Below are 17,605 nucleotides of genomic sequence, written 5' to 3'. Positions count from 1 at the left end.
ACCTGCAAGCTGCACCAGCTGAAATGTTCGCTTCTACACAACTTTAAGGAAGGAGGAGTCCTGCCCTTTTCCCCACCTGGCCACTCAACCCCCAAAACTTATCTCTGTACAAATCCCCAAGTGTTGTGGTGGGAGCAATACTGCTGCGACCCAAATTGTGCACCTTCAGCAGCAGCAGCCCAATACTCTGAAACTGAGCAGTTAAAGCTTTTCCAGGCATGAAAATAAGTCCTGAGCTGCTTAACTTTTGCATCTCATGCTATTATTAAAGTTCTAGGAATGGCGCCGGGGCGAGAAAGAAACCCAACTTCATGCGATGCTCATTCACATACCATATTTATTCGAGTCTAATGCGCCATTAAATCTAAGGAGCATCTCAATTTTCAAAACCTTGAAACCCAAAAAGTATTTGCTGGCAAATGTAAATTCGCTATTGAATCTAATGTGCACCCTAATTTTCACAACATAATTTGGCAAAAAATATGTGCATTAGACTCGAGTAAATATGGTATGCGTTCTCCCATCTTTTTGTTTACTTTTAACAAAAGCAGCCATGAGGATGCAATATTGAGGTGAGAGGAAGAGATCCTTACACTTTTTATCTCCATAGGGCTCCACAACAAAATGTTACAGTGTATACCTGGTATGTGTTATCTGAGCCACTGGATCAGGGATTATTTTTTTAAAAAACTACCAAATGAGTACCAAAAACAGGAGTCCCTGCCCTAATGTGGCTTTTTATGCTTTGTGCAAAATTCCTTAAAAGGTTCTGAATAAGTCGAGTACAATTGTGGTTGATCTGGCCTGGGGGCAGAGGTTGGAGGAAATATCTGAAGACGCAATTCAAGTAGACTGACCTCTGATACAATCTGAAAAGTATTAAAGTTGCTGGGCGGGGGGGGGGGGGTGACTGGCAATGCAAACCAGCCTTACCTCTTGGTGTGCAGTATTGACCCTGCAGGACTGCTCTAAGCTTTTCTATGTCAGCACAGCCCTGCAATATGGGTGCAGACTGAACTACTCTGCTGCAGGGCTGTTGTATACGTACTGCTCATTCAGCAAGGTGGAGATAACATAGGAAATAAAAGAACTGAATGAAATTGCAGGGCTTTTGCACTCTCTACACTTCAGGCCAACACTCAATGATCGACAGAGATCAAATACCAGTAGACAACACTGCATCTTTGTTATAAACCACTCAGAGCCCAATCTACAATATTCAGTGTACACTACACTACAGGGCTGTTTCCAACCTGCAATATGGATAATGAATTAATTTGCTTTGGAATGTGCATTAGCACGTTTCTAAGAATCAGGTTAGAAACTCAAGAAACTTTTCTCTATGCTGTACCTTTTGGGATAGGTCACTGGGGTGTTCAAATGCATCTTCAAGAGCTGTGTATATCAGAGGCTGCTGAAACTTCCTCTTCTCTAGAACTACTTCTGGTGAAGGAACCATGCCTCTTTTTGCATCTGGTTAACCAATCAGATAAACTCCTAGCTACAGTAAAATCTTGGATTTCTCCATTGAGTTCTACAGGTGAAACTCAAAAAATTAGAATATCATGGAAAAGTTCATTTATTACAGTAAGTCAACTTAAAAGGTGAAATTACTACATGAGACAGACTCATGACATGCAAAGCAAGATATGTCAAGCCTTTATTTGTTATAATTGTGATGATTATGGTGTACAGCTGATGAAAACCCCAAATTAACAAACTCAGAAAATTAGAATATTAAATGAAATCAGCAAATCAAGGATTGCAAATAGAGCAATATTGGACTTCTGAGAAGCAGAAGCATGCAGTACTTGGTTTGGGCCCCTTTTGCATCAATTACTGCCTCAATGTGGTGTGGCATGGATGCCATCAGCCTGTGGCATTGCTGAGGCGTTATGGAAGACCAGGATGCTTCAATAGCAGCCTTCAGCTCTTCTGCATTGCTCGGTCTCATGTCACTCATCTTTCTCTTGGCAATGCCCCATAGATTCTCTATGGGTTTCAGGTCAAGCGAGTTTCCTGGCCAATCAAGCACAGTAATCCCATGGGCATTGAACCAGGTTTGGGTACTTTTGGCAGTGTGGGCAGGTGCCAAGTCCTGCTGGAAAATGAAGTCAGCATCCCCATAAAGCTCATCTGCGGAAGGAAGCATGTAGCGCTCCAAAATCTCCTGGTAGACGGCTGCATTGACCTTGGACTTAATGAAGCACAGTGGACCAACACCAGCTGATGACATGGCTCCCCAAATCAACACAGACTGTGGAAACTTCACACTGGACTTCAAGCATCTGGCATTGTGTGCCTCCCCATTCTTCCTCCAGACTCTGGGTCCTTGGTCTCCAAATGAGATGCAAAAGTTGCTCTCACCAGAAAAGAGGACTTGGGACCACTGAGCAACAGACCAGTTCTTTTTTTCTTCAGCCCAGGTAGGACGCTTCTGACGTTGTTTCTTGTTCAGGAGCGGCTTAACAAGAGGAATACGACATTTGAAGCCCATCTCCAGGTTCCTTCTGTGTGTGGTGGCTCTTGATGCACTAACTCCAGCCTCAGTCCACTCCTTGTGAAAATCCCCAACACGTTTGAAAAGTCTTTTCCTGACATTCCTCTCCAGGCTGCAGTTATCCCTACTGCTTGGGCACCTTTTTCTTCCACATTTTCCCTTCCACAGAACTTTCCATTAATGTGCTTTGATACAGCACTTTGGGTACATCCAACTTCTTCTGCAATTACTTTTTGAGGCTTTCCCTCAATGATGGATTTCTGTACAACTGTCAGGTCAGCAGCCTTCCTTATGACTGTGCTTCCTACTGAACCAGACTGAGAGACCATTTCAAGGCTCAGGAACCCATTGCAGGTGTTATGGATTGAATAGCTACTGCACCTTTTCACAATATTCTAATTTTCTGAGATTGTTAATTTGGGGTTTTCATCAGCTGTACGCCATAATCATCACAATTATAACAAATAAAGGCTTGACATATCTTGCTTTGCGTGTCATGAATATATCTCATATATTAGTTTCATCTTTTAAGTTGAATTACTGAAATAAATGAACTTTTCCACGATATTCTAATTTTTTGAGTTTCACCTGTATGGATAGTTCTCATTCTCATTCCTGGGGAGATTTAAAAGTAGCTTTTCAGTGTGAACCAGGAGATGAGCTATCCAGACAAATAGAAAACAATTAGAAGGTTCTTTGTACACTTTTAGTATGCCAAGTGTCTCCTCTTCCCTTTTGAGACACTCCATTCTATTAAACTTCCACACCAGTGTCAGATAGGTCACAGATGGTGCATTACATGTTTGAACACCCGGGCAGTCAACCTCAAAATGAGTGGGATAGACCGGAAGTTATGGACAGAGGAAACAACTTATTTATTTATTGCATTTATATCCCACCTTTTTCTCCAAGGAGTTAAAGGTGGTGAACAGGATTCCACCCTCTGCATTTAATCCCACTAACGACCCATGAGATAGGTTAGGTAGTGACTGGCCCAAGACTATCCAGTGAATTTCATACTCAAGTGGGGATTTGAACCCTAGTTTCCCATGTCCCAGCCTGACACTCTAACCACTACAGTGTGCTTGAAAGAAGTAGGAGTCAGAATGACAGAGTGTGAAGCACATTTGTCACATTCAATATTTATACTGCTTTCTTTTATCCCTTATATATTGAATTCAGATTGTAATGCAATACATACAATATGTAAAAAATAAAAGCAGTGAGAAATCATACAGCATCTGGGATTGGCAGAAATGACTGGCAGAATCCGTGACCAGGGAGAAGAGTTGGCGGAAGAAGATTGGAAGAAATTTAAGCACTATTTACAGAAATATTGTAAAATTAATGAATGTTGAATGATGTCGGATAGAAATTAAGGTTTTTTTTAAGCTGTAATGCCTTGAGATAAGGATTTGCTGAATAAATAATTTGAATTGGACTACAAGAAGGGGAGGTATGAGGAGGTCAGGGAAATATGTCATTGAAAACTAAGTATTGTGAACTATATGTGTTTTTTAAACTTTTTTGCTTGTATAAAAATTGGAAATTTTAATAAATATCTTTTAAAAAAAAGAGAGAGAAATCATACAGCATCTAGCGCATTGCAATGGTTACAAGAAGTAGAAAAATCATTAAGTGGTCTGCCCAGTCCCTCAGGAATTTTCAAGTGGTGCAAGGCTGGGGGGAGTTGGGAACCAATGGAATAGACTCAATTTAGATTTTCCTCCTTTAGAACCCATGTCACCCCGGAGAATTTCAACCTTTAAAAACCAAACATTTTCAGGGAATCTTAAGATCCCTTCCTTGCCTGCCCCATAGTTGAGAAGAGCAGCATTTCCTATAAAGCAAGCTGCTTCAAAGCGGTCCACAACGTACAAAAAAGGTTCTGGGGAGAAGAGGAGACTGTAGGCTTGCAGGGGTTCATCCTTTGGTGCAAGAAGGGGGTAAATCCCAGCAGATATGCTTGCACAAGAACAAGCTGTAATGTTCCCACCCACACTGGCCGCCGTAGCCCATGAGTCTGAGGGCCCAGGTGGCAAGGGCCAGATTGGGCTTGTTGGGTTAAAATCCCTGGGGAGCCCTGAAACTCACAGGGCACATCCAAGATGAGTTTTGGCACCTGAGGCGGAAAATCCAGGCTGTTTGGTGAGGAATGAAGCCGCCTGAAATCTGGCGCCCAAACCTGCTGCTTGAGGCAGCCCTCTCTCACTTCATCAAAGATGTCAAAGAGAACAACAACTACCAGACTTTTAGAAGACACCTGAAGGCAGCCCTGATTAGGAAAGCTTTTAATGTTTGATGTATTACAGTATTTATATATTTTTTTGGAGGCCGCCCAGAGTGGCTGGGGAAGCCCAGGCAGATGGGTGGGGTATAAATAATAAATAATTATTATTATTATCATCATCATCATCTCCTGGCAAGGCTGATCCTGCTGCCGGGAAGCTTTAGCGCAAGCCCGTCTCCCTCCCTTCCCTCCCAGCCAGACGACGATGGGCTCTTACTCCCCGAGAAGCCCCCGCAAGAACCGCCGCCCACGAGCCCCGGGGCCGAAGAGGCAGGCGGCGGAGGCGCAGAAGGAGAGAAGCGGCGAAGGCCCGCCTTGGCCTCTGGGCCGGGCGACCTACTTCGCGGGGTTGTTGTGTTGCGAAGGGAGCGAGCGGGTGAAAGTCGCTTGCCCAGAGCTTTTCCGAGGACAAAATAGCGACAGAGCAAGAGGAAATCTACACGCGTCGTAACGCTCTGGCTGCTGGTGGTCCTTATTTCGGGACAGCACCACACGCGCACCCGGCTGCGTGCACACGTTCGCTCTCCTCCCCGTGTCACCTACCTCACAAGCTGCTTCCTCGCGAAAGAAGGGGGAGTGGACGCCCCCTCCCCTCCCTCCAAAGCGACCCCTTCCCACCGCCTCACGCGAAGGCACCGGACCCGCCCGGCCCGAAAGGAGCCGCTCGTCAGCCGGGGCCTCGGGCCCTGCCGCTCCGCCTGGCGGCCAGAGAGGGCGCTCGCCCCAGCGCGCCGGGCCGGGCCTGCCGCCGCCGCCGCCGCCGCTAACTCGGGGGACGTTTCCCGGCGTGCCTTCGAACCCGGAACTGGGCGTCGGTTCGCGTGAGGGGAAAGGGGGCGGGCGGGAGGAAGGGGAGGCGGCGCAGAGCGAGAGCCCGACCTCCTCGTCTTCCTCCTCTCCGTGTCGGCGCCCGCCCGCCCGCCCGCCCGCCGCGCACTTCCCCTGGAGGCCGGGGGGAAAGAGAACCACAGAGCCGGAGCCACCCACCGCCTCACGCGCCCCCCCCCGCCATGAGAGCTGCCGCCATCTTCCCCGAGCCCGGGGGCCGCCGCCGCCTCCTCCTCTTTCTGGTGAGCTGAGGGGAGAAGGAAGGAGGGCGGGCGGCAGGCAGGCAGGGGGGCAGAGCCGCCTGGGGCGGAGATACTGGGGGGGGCGAGGGGGTGTTGCTGCTCTGGGGGGGGCGCTGGGCTGCGGGTCCTCCCGGCTCGCCCGGTATCCCTGTGAAACCGGGTCGGGGTGGGGCGGCCGCTAGAGCTGGTGTGGCTCAGCCTGATAGGCTGCCGGCTCCCAGACCCGGAATCGGGCCGGCGTGGGGGCGCGGTGCTCGGCCCGGCGAGCTGAGGGGAAGGAAGGCGCCTCGTTGAGGGCCCCCAGCCCCACCTGAGAAGCCCAGCTGCGGAACTCTCTCCCGGGGGGGCTTCAGAAGAGGGTCAGGGGAAGACGAGCCACGGTGACTGTAGCATGGCTTACGCAGCTGGAGGCAGCCCCGCTGAAGTGCATTTTATTTGTGGGTCTCCTCTCTCTGTATGGCGTAACTATGGCACGAAATGAGTCGCGCTGCTTGGATGCCTTTGGTCCCAGACGTGGTTTAAGAGCCCAAGAAGGCGTTGTGCGAGGCCTTGGTCTGCAAAGTTGCCACCGTCTAATGTCCTCCAGACTCGTAAGGGCCACTTCTGCACCTGCAGGGTGTAGGTGGCTGCCCTTTATAGGGATTCTGACTTCACAACTCCTCAAGGAACCGGGGTCCCAGCTAGGAGTTGCGCCCTAGAAAGAGTGGGGTTGGAGGGGGGAGACTTGTTTTGGACACACCTCCCCCCCCCCCAGACCCAAGTCCAGTTTGAAGTGTGAAAGTCAGGCTGTGTCAACCTGTGGAACTTGCTCCAACAGGAGGCAGTGATGACACCAACTTGGATGACTTTAGGTCTATCAAGGGCTACTAGCCATGGTGGCTATACTTTTCCATCCACAGTTGGAGCCAGCAATGCTTCTGAATGCTAGTTGCTGGAAACCACAGCTGGTTTGTGTGTGTGTGTGTCTCTGCCTGCCTGCCTGCCTGCCTGCCACTGTTCTGTATCGCTTAACTAGTGCATAAAATAAATGATGCTGCTTGAATGTTTTGGTCAAATCTGTTTTGCTCTGGGGTGTGATTAAAATACCAAGGCAGTGTTAAGTGATGTCTAGGGTGCAAAATGCCACCATCTAATTTCCTCCAGACTCTGAGAAGTAAGGATCACTTCCATATCTGTGGAGTGGGGATGGCTAAGGTAGGCCCAAGACATTTTGGCACCTGAGGCAAACCACAAAATGGTGCCCCACCCCTCTCCAAGGAAGAAGGGGTTAGGGAAGATCTACATCAGGAACATGGAGGGAATAAAGATTGGGATCTGCTGCCCCTGGGGATGCTGCCAGCTGAGAGATCACCTTACCTCATGGGTGAACTGGCCCTGGAGAGTGCTTTCTGTTACAGGGATTTAAACTTTATAACTCCCGAAGAACAATGGTGCTCAGTCTGTTCTGGCAGGAATTGGTTTGTCTGTGATGCGGAGTTGGATAAATTTAGAATTATTACTATTCTGTGCTTAAAATGAACAATTTTAACTGTCTGAAAAGATTATTTGATAACTCCTTCCTGTTTCCTTGTGTCCCTGATTGACCCTTTTGATCATTCTTTGTCTGAGAGGTAATTCTACTGTGACATCTCTGTACAAAAGATGCAAGTATAGAGTTGGCTGGGATGTAGGGAACAGCTACAGTTGGGGGACTTCATCACATCAGTGAAAATCAAATTTTAGTCTGGTGCATGGATCTACAGAGTTCAGCTTCTTGAAATAGATCTGCAATATCTACATATCGGGCTCTTTTTTGGCCTTTTATAATGATAGCTTTTTCTGTACCTCTTTCTTTAAGGTTAGATGAACTTGGACTGTGACATGAACAAACCAAGAATTCTGTTATTGCTTCTTTCAGTGAAACATTTGGGAACCTCTTTAAGAGGTGGATGATAATGTGATGGTTGGCTTGTCAAGGGATAGGAATTACTGATAGCAAAAAAGAGGAGTGAGAGTTGATGGCCCTTAGGTTTGATTCCCTTACTAGGAGCACACAGAGCTATATTAATTTATGGAAATTGCAGTTGCTCATAAGAAGTTTTTAAACAATTTATCATGACTGCTTCTCTTATAGTCTGATTCAAACATGCATGCTTAGAAGTCCAATTGATTACCTCTGGGCAAGTATGCTTAGGATCACAGCTGTGGTTGCACCAAAAAAAGAAGAAGAAGTTAGAATGGCATTAACTACTCACTCCTTTCTTTCCTGTGGTTGCAATGTGCTTTGTGTAATTTATAAATGATACTACCTTGTTGAGTTTCCTAAATCTGGACATGTGGAAAATCTATATTTACAGTATCTTAATGCTGAATCACCTTCATTTTTCTTAAACCGAGTAGTATTTACACAGGGCACCTGAGAGAGGTGTTAAAAACTCAGATATATAAGCTGGGCACCAAATGACTCCTTAAACCAGGGCTACAGTCATCAAAAAGGAATGTCTAGTTGCTGTTTGGGGGCCAGATGGCTTGAAAGTCATATTTTTCAATAAAAGTTTTTGGTTCCTGAAATTTGTTCTGATTGTGCAGATAAAATATAGTGGATCGAATTCTACAGAATGTGTTGTTAGTGTGTGAAAACAGGCTAGATCCAAGGATTCCCAGGCATACACCTCCAGATGGTGGAGACGTCTGGTGCTATTCTGGCGCCTGGGCATCTTGGTCACAAGTGGCCAATAGCCAGGTGCAAAATGTGCCTGGCGGATTTTGAATGCTGCCTTAGACATGGGTCTACAGTCCTGCAATCAAGTATGGTCTTTTAACTTCAGGTTTGTAATTCAAGGTTGTTTATTAAAATAAAGCAAGAAAAAGGAGATATCAGAAAGTGAATTAAAAAGAAAACAGTAATTTTCTAACTGATTCTTTCTCTAACACCTTATCTCACTGTGACTTTCATCAGGCAGCAGCATCCTTACTTCATGCAGAGTGATTTGGCAGTGGCAACCAGGGTACCTTAAGCTATCCACTTTGAAGACATGCACCAAGTGATTTGATTGACAAGGGGAAAGTTAACACCCAAACAAATAGGTTTCATTGTAAGTTCAGAACTTACTCATTCCTTAGCCCATGAAAGTAGTTTTAGGTGGCATAAATTGGGAAGGTTGTCTCTTTGGTTCCTGTCAGACAAGTTTAAAGGGCAAAACAGCCTTGTGTGTCTATGTATTGTTAACCTTGTCCAATGGAAGATAGGTTTTTATCAGACATAATGCTGAAGGAACAAAGTGTTGAAGCAGCTTTGATTTTCATCACAGGTATTCATCAGATTAGTACAACAGGAGAATCCTGTAAAAATTGACTGGTGCTGTTTCTGTCTTTCTTACTCAACCCAAACTAAGCCATCTAATTTTATTATTTCTCATGAACAAGCAGAGAGATAAGTAGCACTTAAATGCTGAAGGGGGTGGGTGGGATGGAATATGAATCCGCCCTTTTCAAAAAGACTTGGCTTGTTTCAAATTGGGCCACAATCCTATCAAGTTTGGGTCTGACTCAAAATGCTTTCCTTTCTTGAGCATAAAAAAACAGCTGCTGAATCAAGCAAAACCATAAACAGTGTTGCCAGAGGAAACAAGAACTGGCCAAGAGATTTTGATATCTGGTTTGCACTTAACACTAAACCACATTATAATGTGCCACACCCCTTCCCCCTTATCGCACATCGGCGTATTAAAGGGCTTTGCTAGCATTTAGTTTCCCTTTCAGAAAATCATAGCATGTACAAACCATAGAATCATAGAATTGTAGAGTTGGAAGTGACTGCAAGAGTTAGCTAGTCAGCCATCTTCATAACCCATGGTTTGAAGTTGGCTTGTTTAGAAACTGTCTAGAAGATTTCAGACTATATTCTGTGAGTCTTACGTCATTTGAAGCCAGGATTATTTGGAAGTGAACATGAACTCTAGGAAAGTCCTTTTTCCAGCTGCATAGGAGAAGAGTAGCGGAGAGCACAACAGTTGGAGGCTTCACTCAGGCCAGTTTGGCTCACGCACATAGTGCATGGTTTAATGTTATATGTGAACCAGAACAAATTGTGCTTGCCAGTCTTTTGTAGTTGAAAAAGACCAAATTGTATTTCTCAAGTTCCATTTCTTAGTCATATGGTTAACAGAACTTTGACTACAAAATCTTTGCAATAGAGACCAAGGTATGGTGGGACTGAGTTGTATTAACCAGCTTCTGTAGTTGCAGAAATATCCCCAAATATAGTAACATAAGAAGCTGTCTTATACCAAGTCATTGACCATTGATTCACCTAGCTTAGTATTATCCACACTGATTGGCAGTGGGACCCCAGATTTTCAGTCAAGGGATCTTTCCATGTTTATCTGTAGATGCTGGAGACTAATCCTGGGACCAGTGTTCTTCCACTTATACTAATCTCTCTATTGTTACCACTATACTCTACTCTTTATTGTTAACATATACTTGTTAAGGATATTTGTACTGTATCCTTAACATATACTTTGAGGCTTCAAAGCACATACATTTCAATAATCCTTGAGTGTAAGCCAGGCACAAAAAATGGCACCCAGACTTTTAGAGGTGCTCACAAATGGAGAATCTTCAGGCACAAAATGTGCTGGAGTCCTGCTAATTTCAAACTCTGCACACATCAAGGCGACCTCAACTTCTTACAGCTTTTGTATCTGGATGCCAGGGGAATAATTATATGACATAGATGACCAGGCAAGTGGCTAGTGAGCAAATGGCCCAGTTTGCATTTCAAATTAAATCAAACCTGAAAATGAAACGAAGTGTGGTTTAAATGAAGTTTTCATTATGGTCCTCTCTGGGTGCCGCAAAACAAACCAGAGCCTGCCTTGTTATGGCAGGCTTGTATGTCATGATAAGCCAGACTCTGGCTTGTTGGGAGACAGGTATGGGGAAGAATCACAGCAAGAACTTTTCAGTAGGGTGCACCAGCATTCTGCATGTTCACATTAAATGCTGTTGGGGCTTTTTAAACTGTGATCAAATGTGATGTGTGAACCAGCTCAATGCTTTGAAAGCTGTTGAGCAAATGATGCAGATTAAGATTCCATTTAAATATTGAGTGAGCCTTTAATTGAGTTATTACTGTGTGTTTTCTGCCGTCTCTTGAGCTGTGCCGTCACCTGATGATTAAAAACAAATTATGGATTTTATGGTACATGGCTCTGGTTTTGGAAGGCAGTTCCTGTATTAATTTCATTAGTGTATGGATTATGTTTCATGTGGGATACACTTAGGAAAAATGATGAATTGGGGTTACCTGAGAGGGTAAGGAGAACAATCAAATAGTGAACTTATGGAGAAAGCAAAAATTATAGAAGCTAGAAGAATAGGGAACAAAATAATTAAGAGCTTGTTTTTATTGATGACTGATCCATGTTGATCAGATCAAAGTACATTTAGAATATACTTGTATACTGTTGTATTAACATAGCTGGAAAAAAATAAAAATCCTGGTACTAGCATCAAATAGTATGCTCCATTCTAGTATTCCATAGTAATAAACATATTGTGTGTTTATATAAACTGATACAAACTTGCTGTGTGAGTTTTGATATCTGCAAGTACTGAATAAGACAGAAGCAACTAGGTAGTTTTGGATGGTGTTTTAAGTGAAGCTTAAAGGATATCATAAATTGAGCTCATGGTATTTTGAGCAATATTTGTATATTTAAATAGGTACATGTTGCTTTGTGCTAATAAGTATGTTTGTAATAATGCGAGTACTTCCCTGTTCTTATTTCAGTTACCAGTTTCCACTCAGCAGTTACTGGTAGAAATTTTTGTGCACAGAGATCAAATAGATAGGAGTCTACTTATAAAATGTGATTGTGGAAATTAGCTCACTGTTCTAGGACTGCTGTAGTACTTAAAGGAGCATATTTAATAGTAGCAAAAAGCATGCTAACTTACAAAGGTTTATGCTATTTGTGTATATTCAAGGGCTGGTTTAACCCAAACATTCAGTGGAATCCTTGACACACTGCCTGATGAAAGTCTGAGTGATGTACAAAAGGTGAAACCAGGGAACATTGCTGAAGGGAAGAAAATTGACATGGAGACTTCTTAGGGAAGCGATAGATTTGTGGACTGATTCTTCCTGTTCATGTGGATTCTTGAGACAACCATAACAGCATTCACACATCATGGTAAACTGTATAGTGATGTAGTGTGCACAACCTGATCTCACCCACTTGGTTCATCCTTGCTATTGTGGGGAAAAAAACCATGATCCCTAATTTAGCATTGTGTCTAAACTGGGAACTGTGGTTTTGCTTCAAACAGCACTAACCGTTGGTTTGGAGCAAGACAAAGCACAGTCCTTGATTCCAAAACAGTAAGCCGGGGATCACAGAGTTTCTTTTAATCCTCAGGGTAGAGCATAACAGCTCAGTTCAGCACATTCATGCTAAACTGTTAACTGTGACATGCACACTGAGCCTCTATATCTGATAGGCTGCAAGGAATTAGAGTACAAGAATGGAATAAATATGTCTTCTAATTCTGTGGCTTCAGTCTGATGCTACCTTTGCCCAGATCCTTAACTGTTGTTTTTTAATACAAGCCAACAGTTGTAACAATATGTTATAGTTAAGTAAAAATGTATCCGTTTTAGACTCCTAAGGAGTACAGTAACAGTTTTCAGGACTTTTCCCTGTTCACCTTACATCCTTATTTCAGACATTGTGATACACATCAAAATATCACAATGTTTAGCTGGTGCTATATCATGATGTAGGAAGCCAGACATCGCTCAGCCCTAGTGAAGTGTGAGAGCAATTTTCAAATGAAAAGTGCTGAACCTTTCTTCTGGCCCACCCGTCCTTGTAACTTTTCTCCTACCTGGGCTTACTTCTAGTCTTGAAGCCCGTCAGATGGGAATGGGTGGACAGAGCTTCCTCAGCACTGCTTCGCCACTTGAAATTCTATTACTGTCACCCATGCCTTACAGCTGTTCAGCAGCCTACTTTTGAAGACTTACCTTTTTTATTTTCTGTCATCACATCTTATTCTGCCGATCAACTTTGGTTTGCCCTGATGTACATAATACAGTCAATTGTAAAAAGGTTTCTGACCCCATTTTGGATATGTTGTAATTTCTTATTTTGTGTCTAGTAGCCCTTTTCACTTCAGCAACACCTTTGCTCATTAAGCTTTCCTGACAGGAGGTTGGGTTACTATTTAGGGCTAATTGAGAGAACTGTGCTGGAAATGTATGTAAATGGCATTTAAGAGAGGCTTAGGAGTAATGATTTCATGGTATGAGAGTTTCTGCAACACCACTGTATTGGAGATTATCGATTTAAAGATGTTCACCTTAGATAGCCCCAGATCCCTTGTGTATGTACATAGTCATGTCAGGTTATATGTCTTTCAATGTTCATATAGTACTTAAAAGCATAACTTTTGTAATACAGGGAGGTCAGGACCAAGTCCCAGGCCCACCCGACTCTTTCTCCACAGAGCTTCTAGCAGGTAGTACCTGACTGCCCAAATGACTGAAGGAGCCCAGGGTTATGTTTTCAGTACTGATCTTCTTTATTCAACCAAATTTGTATATCACTTGATGTATTGAACTTCTAAGTGGTTTACTACAAATGAAATATTAAAATTACCAGCAATTCCATTCAGCTGGTGTTATTTAAGATCATGAGTCTAGGGACAGGTAGATAAACAATAGAACTACATAATCCAATGGTATACTTTAATACTGCTACACATGCCCATCTGTGGAAGTGAAAAAACATGATAAAAGGGTTAGGGGAGATCTATTGGCAACACTGCTTAGCACTGTTAATCTTTATTGTTAAACTCCTTAATATATTGTCTATCCTCATACTTTGAGGCTTCAAAGCACATACATTTCAGTAATCTTTGAATGTCAGCCAGGCGCAAAAAATGGCACCCAGACCTTTTGAGGTGCTCACAAATGGAGAATCTTTAGGTGCAAAATGCACCTGGCGCCCTGCTAATTTCGAACCCTGATACCAAGGAGCCAAATGGGCTCCACAAAAAGGGAGAGAGTGTTCAGGGGCGATCATGTCAACAGCCTGAGTCATTCTGGTGTTCCAGAGGTTGCCCAGGGCTTCAAAAGTAGCACCAGTCATATCAGTTGCAAATTCCCTCAGAGCCATCTGGAAACTAATTGAATCCATCTGCCCGCGAGGGTGGACCATCCTAACAGGTCCCCCACCTCTTCAGAGGGGGTATAGTTCCCAAGTACCGGTATACAGCCTGGACCTTGGGGCAAAGTTATTTCAAGGGATAACCTGAGTCTGTCTGTCCATCTTAGGAGATGCTTTTTTTTTGCATGCCACTAATTTCTGAGGTGGAGTTGATGGTTTTTCTGTAGTGGGCTCAGAGGGCTTTTTCTGTGGTGGTACCCACGATGTGGAATCCTCTGGCATGTGAAGTCAGATTATATACTTTTCCAGCAAGCCTTGGGTTTTCTTGCTACTTAGATTTCTCTCTTCAACTCTAGCATTTTATTGCTGCTCTTGTGTATTTTTTTATATTGCAAGTGTTGCTTCACATTATTGCTGATCATGAAATGTTTATACTACTAGCTTCTTCGGGTATTTGAACTGGAGAGAGAAAGTCACTTTAAAGAAAATAAACTAGTTTGTGTGGGATTTTATGTGCACCTTGTTAAGCATGTAGCAGAATTACCTTTTTTTTTTTGCAGAAAAGAGCTAATGCAAGAGAAAGTGTTGTAATCCTGTTTAGTCAAGGCTAAACCACAAACGAAGTTCTAGCTAGGATATGCTAAGGAAAACTACTGAAATATATTTAGCAATTTGGCCTGCTTAATGAAAGGAAACCTAACAATTTGTATTGCCTTGACTATTAAAAGAAATGCATTTTTTAGGTAAAGAGAAATGTCATTGGTTATTGCAGAACAAAAGTTCAAATTGTTCCAGTATTCAGGACATAGAAACATTTGTGATACTGCAGAATTGTTCTGTATGCCCACTGCATTAACCTTTGATTATCAGATGAATTTGATGTCTCGTTTAACCTTAATTAAGCACACTTCCCCATTTCTGTATTTCAGCAGTATGTCTTTTTAGTTTTTCTAATAAATCTTGTTCAGACTGCAAACTGCAGTTAATACCTTGCACCATGAATTAGTTATCTGTCCTCTACAGTACTGTACTTAAATTTTCCTTTCACTTAAATTGCTAGTAGGCTTAGAGTAAATTCAGCAGTAAAAGGGATATCAAGATTAAAATGAGAAAAAGAAGCTATGGATGGATTATAATATGCAGCAGCAATTGATATTTGGAGGAAACCATGGAAGGGTGGTCAGTGATTATAATTTAGTGTTATTATTGATGTCTGAAGAACTGTAGTGTTGAAAAAAATACAAATAACTTATTGGAGTTTTTTTAATCGTCTCAGTAGTTTTGCTGAATTTCTGCAATTTTCATCCTGTGCCAGGTGTGGGTGGGTGGGTTTAATGTAGGAAATTCCAAAACTTTTCATTTCATTCTTAACCAAAATGTTTTAATACATTGTTTTGGCATTTGCTTTATTGGAAATGATACCTTCTTGACCTTAAAAAAAGCTTCTCCTCCTGTGTTTCCGTTTCCTTTTTCTTTCATTAGGTAGATCCAGCAAAATATTTAAACTGATCCTATGCTTTTGGGAAGGAACACGGGTGGCACTGTGGGTTAAACCACAGAGCCTAGGGCTTGCCAATCAGAAGGTCGGCAGTTCGAATCCCCGTGATGGGGTGAGCTCCCGTTGCTCGGTCCCAGCTCCTGCCAACCTAGCAGTTCAAAAGCACATCAAAGTGCAAGTAGATAAATAGGTACCACTCCGGTGTGAAGGTAAACAGTGTTTCAGTGCACTGCTCTGGTTCGCCAGAAGCGGCTTAGTCATGCTGGCCACATGACCCGGAAGCTGTATGCCGGCTCCCTCGGCCAATAAAGCGAGATGAGCGCCGCAACCCCAGAGTCATCCGCAACAGAACCTAATGGTCAGGGGTCCCTTTAGCTTTACCTTTATGCTTTTGGGCATGTTTTAATTTTATTGAATTAGCATAATATCTATTTTGACCATATCTGTGTATCTCCTATTTTCACCTTTATATTTTCCATGGTTTACTACAGTTCCCCCTTTTTTTGTAACTTATGTATTTATGTTCTTAATTAATATATTTATTCATTAAAATTTTATCCCACCCTTCCTCCCAAATGAGCCCTTGGCAGAAAACTTCAAAATGCTAAAGGCCCCACTATTTTAGTTACATTAAACCAGAATAGAGTGACAAACATCTCCAGACATATATGTGGAGATCTTTCGCTTAACTTTAAGATTTATTTCTAAAGTAAAGCCTGGCAAGTCTTTTAAAATACATAAATGAATTGCCAGACTTAGCATTTTGCCCTTGCATATTTGCTCCTTTTCCTGGATATTAGGATGGACTTCTGTTGTGCCATCAACACTGTGGAAACTTGGATTGTGTTTCATATTTCTTGAGCTCACTGCACACGTTGAAGCAGCAGTGTGGATGTTTTGCAGCAAAGAACCGTACACACGTGGACCTCTACCTGGGCTGGAACCCCTACAGTATCATGTAGATGTTCATGCTGAATATGTGAGAGTCACCTACATGACCTGCCCTGTTCTTTTAATGCATGGAGCTCCCTTCATTATAATACAAGGAGGAGGAATTGACCGAGCAAGAATGAGATGGATAAATGTCAGATTATTTATTAAAACGTGTGTCCTTTTGCAGGTGTCCTGGTTTTTTAATCCAGCAAGAAGTGAAATAACAAGCCTCGATGGTGGGAATATAGATGATACCTTAAGTAAGTATGCAAACCTTTGCCCTGTGGTTTTTTTTACAAATACATTTGGTTTTCTCAAGCACTATATTGTTGAATTCATTTTTGGTATGTGTCCTGCCAGCATTCAGAGTCATAAGTAGTCTGGGGAGAACACTGAATTGCTTTAAGTATGTCTTTATGTTCAGTTTTAGTTTGTTCTGTGCATGTGTACTTTTGTTGGTTAGTACCGTATAGGACAGGATGACGCCTAAAGAGAGCTAATTTAATAATCCTGATTTGAGCACAACAGTGACAGATACAAATTGCTTAAAAACTGCTTTTATCTTTGGAACTCAATAACACTGCTAGAAGCTTCCATAACGCAAATCTAAAAGTAAAATCAAAGTTACACTGCAGTCCTAGGCACATACAGTATATTCAGAAGCAAGCACTGAGTTTAGTGGGGTTCACTTTCTCATCAGTATCCATAATTGCAACCCTTACTTCCCAATTATAAGTTTGGTTTTGTGTGTGAAAAGTGTGACTGTGTAATGCTAATTTTACCAGGACAGGTTCAAGGTTCTTACATTAATTTACAAGGCCACTGACAACTGCTGTCCAAATGTACGTACCTTTTCAGCATAGAGCAACACATTCCAGAAGAAAGAGAGAATAAATGGGGAGGAAAGTTAGCCTAGTAATTCGGGTTTTGTAACTAAAGCTAGCTAAAACTTTGAATTCATATTTGCTCAAGTTCTCCATCTTGCAATTCTGGGAGCTGTAATGTCAAGATTGATTTTTTTGTGTGTGTGTGCCTAGTTAGGCCTTGGTTTTCTGCTGTCGCAACATTTAACAATAAAATGTCATTCTTTCCTTTAGACAATGCAGATGTTGCTTTAGTGAATTTTTATGCTGATTGGTAAGTATTTCTTCCGTTGGA

At 42.8% G+C, this 17,605-nt stretch overlaps 1 protein-coding gene across 1 annotated transcript in view; it reads left to right on the top strand.

The window, feature by feature from the left end:
• Positions 1-5,766: 5,766 nt before the first annotated feature.
• The window catches only part of ERP44 (endoplasmic reticulum protein 44), a 31,262-nt gene continuing 19,423 nt past the window's right edge, over positions 5,767-17,605 (top strand). The window contains exons 1-3 of the mRNA XM_053361178.1: positions 5,767-5,860; positions 16,635-16,707; positions 17,545-17,584. Coding sequence (XP_053217153.1) covers positions 5,801-5,860; positions 16,635-16,707; positions 17,545-17,584 — 173 coding nt within the window. The 5' untranslated portion in view covers positions 5,767-5,800. The remainder of the gene's footprint in view (positions 5,861-16,634; positions 16,708-17,544; positions 17,585-17,605) is intronic.

The sequence above is a fragment of the Podarcis raffonei genome, chromosome 13 (genome assembly GCF_027172205.1).
Source record: "Podarcis raffonei isolate rPodRaf1 chromosome 13, rPodRaf1.pri, whole genome shotgun sequence".
NCBI lineage: Eukaryota > Metazoa > Chordata > Lepidosauria > Squamata > Lacertidae > Podarcis > Podarcis raffonei.
Note: the sequence above shows the minus strand (reverse complement) of the source record. Positions and strands in the feature narration are given on the sequence as shown.